Source organism: Aplysia californica, unplaced genomic scaffold, assembly GCF_000002075.1.
Source record: "Aplysia californica isolate F4 #8 unplaced genomic scaffold, AplCal3.0 scaffold01269, whole genome shotgun sequence".
Lineage (NCBI taxonomy): Eukaryota > Metazoa > Mollusca > Gastropoda > Aplysiida > Aplysiidae > Aplysia > Aplysia californica.
The window spans coordinates 31,877-33,266 of record NW_004798539.1 but is presented as its reverse complement, the minus strand read 5'-3'; the positions used below and the strand labels follow the sequence as shown (position 1 = coordinate 33,266).

At 36.8% G+C, this 1,390-nt stretch overlaps 1 protein-coding gene across 1 annotated transcript in view; it reads left to right on the top strand.

Annotated features, from left to right (window-relative positions):
• The window catches only part of LOC101852977, a gene marked incomplete at its 3' end in the record, with an annotated part of 122,827 nt that overhangs the window by 107,953 nt on the left and 13,484 nt on the right, over positions 1 to 1,390 (top strand). Inside the window, 2 exon segments of the mRNA XM_013090418.2 lie at positions 122 to 194; positions 1,100 to 1,211. Of these exon segments, the coding sequence (XP_012945872.2) occupies positions 122 to 194; positions 1,100 to 1,211 (185 nt within the window).

The window sequence follows — 1,390 nt, the reverse complement described above, 5'->3', positions numbered from 1 at the left end:
CTACTACTACTACTACTACTACTACTACTACTACTACTACTACTGTTGCTGCTTCTGCTCCTGCTGCTCCTGCTGCTTAAATTGAGGCAGTCATTATCCCTATGACTTGTTCTATCGACAGAAAGACGTTCAACTTCTCGTGGCGCTGTGTAGGAGTCACGACATTGAAGAGAAAGATGTCCAGGCCTGTCTATGTAAGTTTGTTAGTTCACGTCATAGATCGTCCACCTGCTAGTAGCAAGCGCCCACTTTTACTATATTTTAAGAGGTTTAAAATTTCGAATCACCCATCTACGCGTTTTCCCAATCGAAACATTAATGGTACCTTACTTGTCACTACCAAGGTGATCCCTAAAGCGCCTACCAAAATGATCAAATCGCTCAGTATCGGGCGATATCACTGTGGTTGGCAAGCAATGGTTTACATTCACGTTACAAAAAACAACCAAACAAACAAGCAAAAAGGAAAAAAATCCCCCCCCCCCAAAAAAAAATAATAATTAAAAAATTAAAAAATTTAAAAATCCAATCTCCCCAACAAAACGAAACAAAAAACAAACAAAACAACGACGCAAAACAAATCAGGGTATTTAAGTTTCGTGTATAATTTCTACTGTAAACATAATATTAATGAATTGTACATTCTAATAATTTTGCAAAAGCTCAAGATAAAATAGGAAGCAAACGTTTTGTTATATTTTTTTGACTCTATAAACTTAAGAAATAAGACCCAAAAGAAGAATTTTTTAACTCTTGTAACCATTTTCGTTTACAGTATGTAACTGAAAACGTTAAATACATTTTTCTTTGTTATAACAGAACACAAAGGCTGAAGATTTATACTCTACATTGCCTAAAAAGATAGTAGCAAATTTTGTTTACTAACACACTGTCCGGACGAAGGGGCTGGTGTAGAAATGGCTACGTTTTGCTACATATTTATGGCCCCTTTTAGGACCATGTGGACACTTTCTGACAAATATTGTAAAATCAATCAGTCTACGAAAGGATACAAATTGAAACATTTTTCTATAAAATACTTTTGAATTTTAAAGTCGAAATAGAAGTAAAACATTAACACTCATTACTGTCATCACAGATGGCAAAGGTCGGCGCAGTGTGACCTTGAGCGCCATGTCTACGTGCACATCTCTCATGCTCATCTCCACGCTGGGCAAAGACGCGATACAGGAAGATGACATCTATGGGAAGTGAGTATGAGAAACAGAACAATGCTTGATTAGACGTCTTGTTTTTTTGTTGCATTATTGTGTGTGCTCGTTATTGTGTGAAGCGTAATTATGCCGTATGTTTATCGATCATCTGGGAATTGGCTGTGTTGTGTTGTGTTGCTTTATTTCTCTCTCTCTCTTTCCTCTCTCTCTCTCTC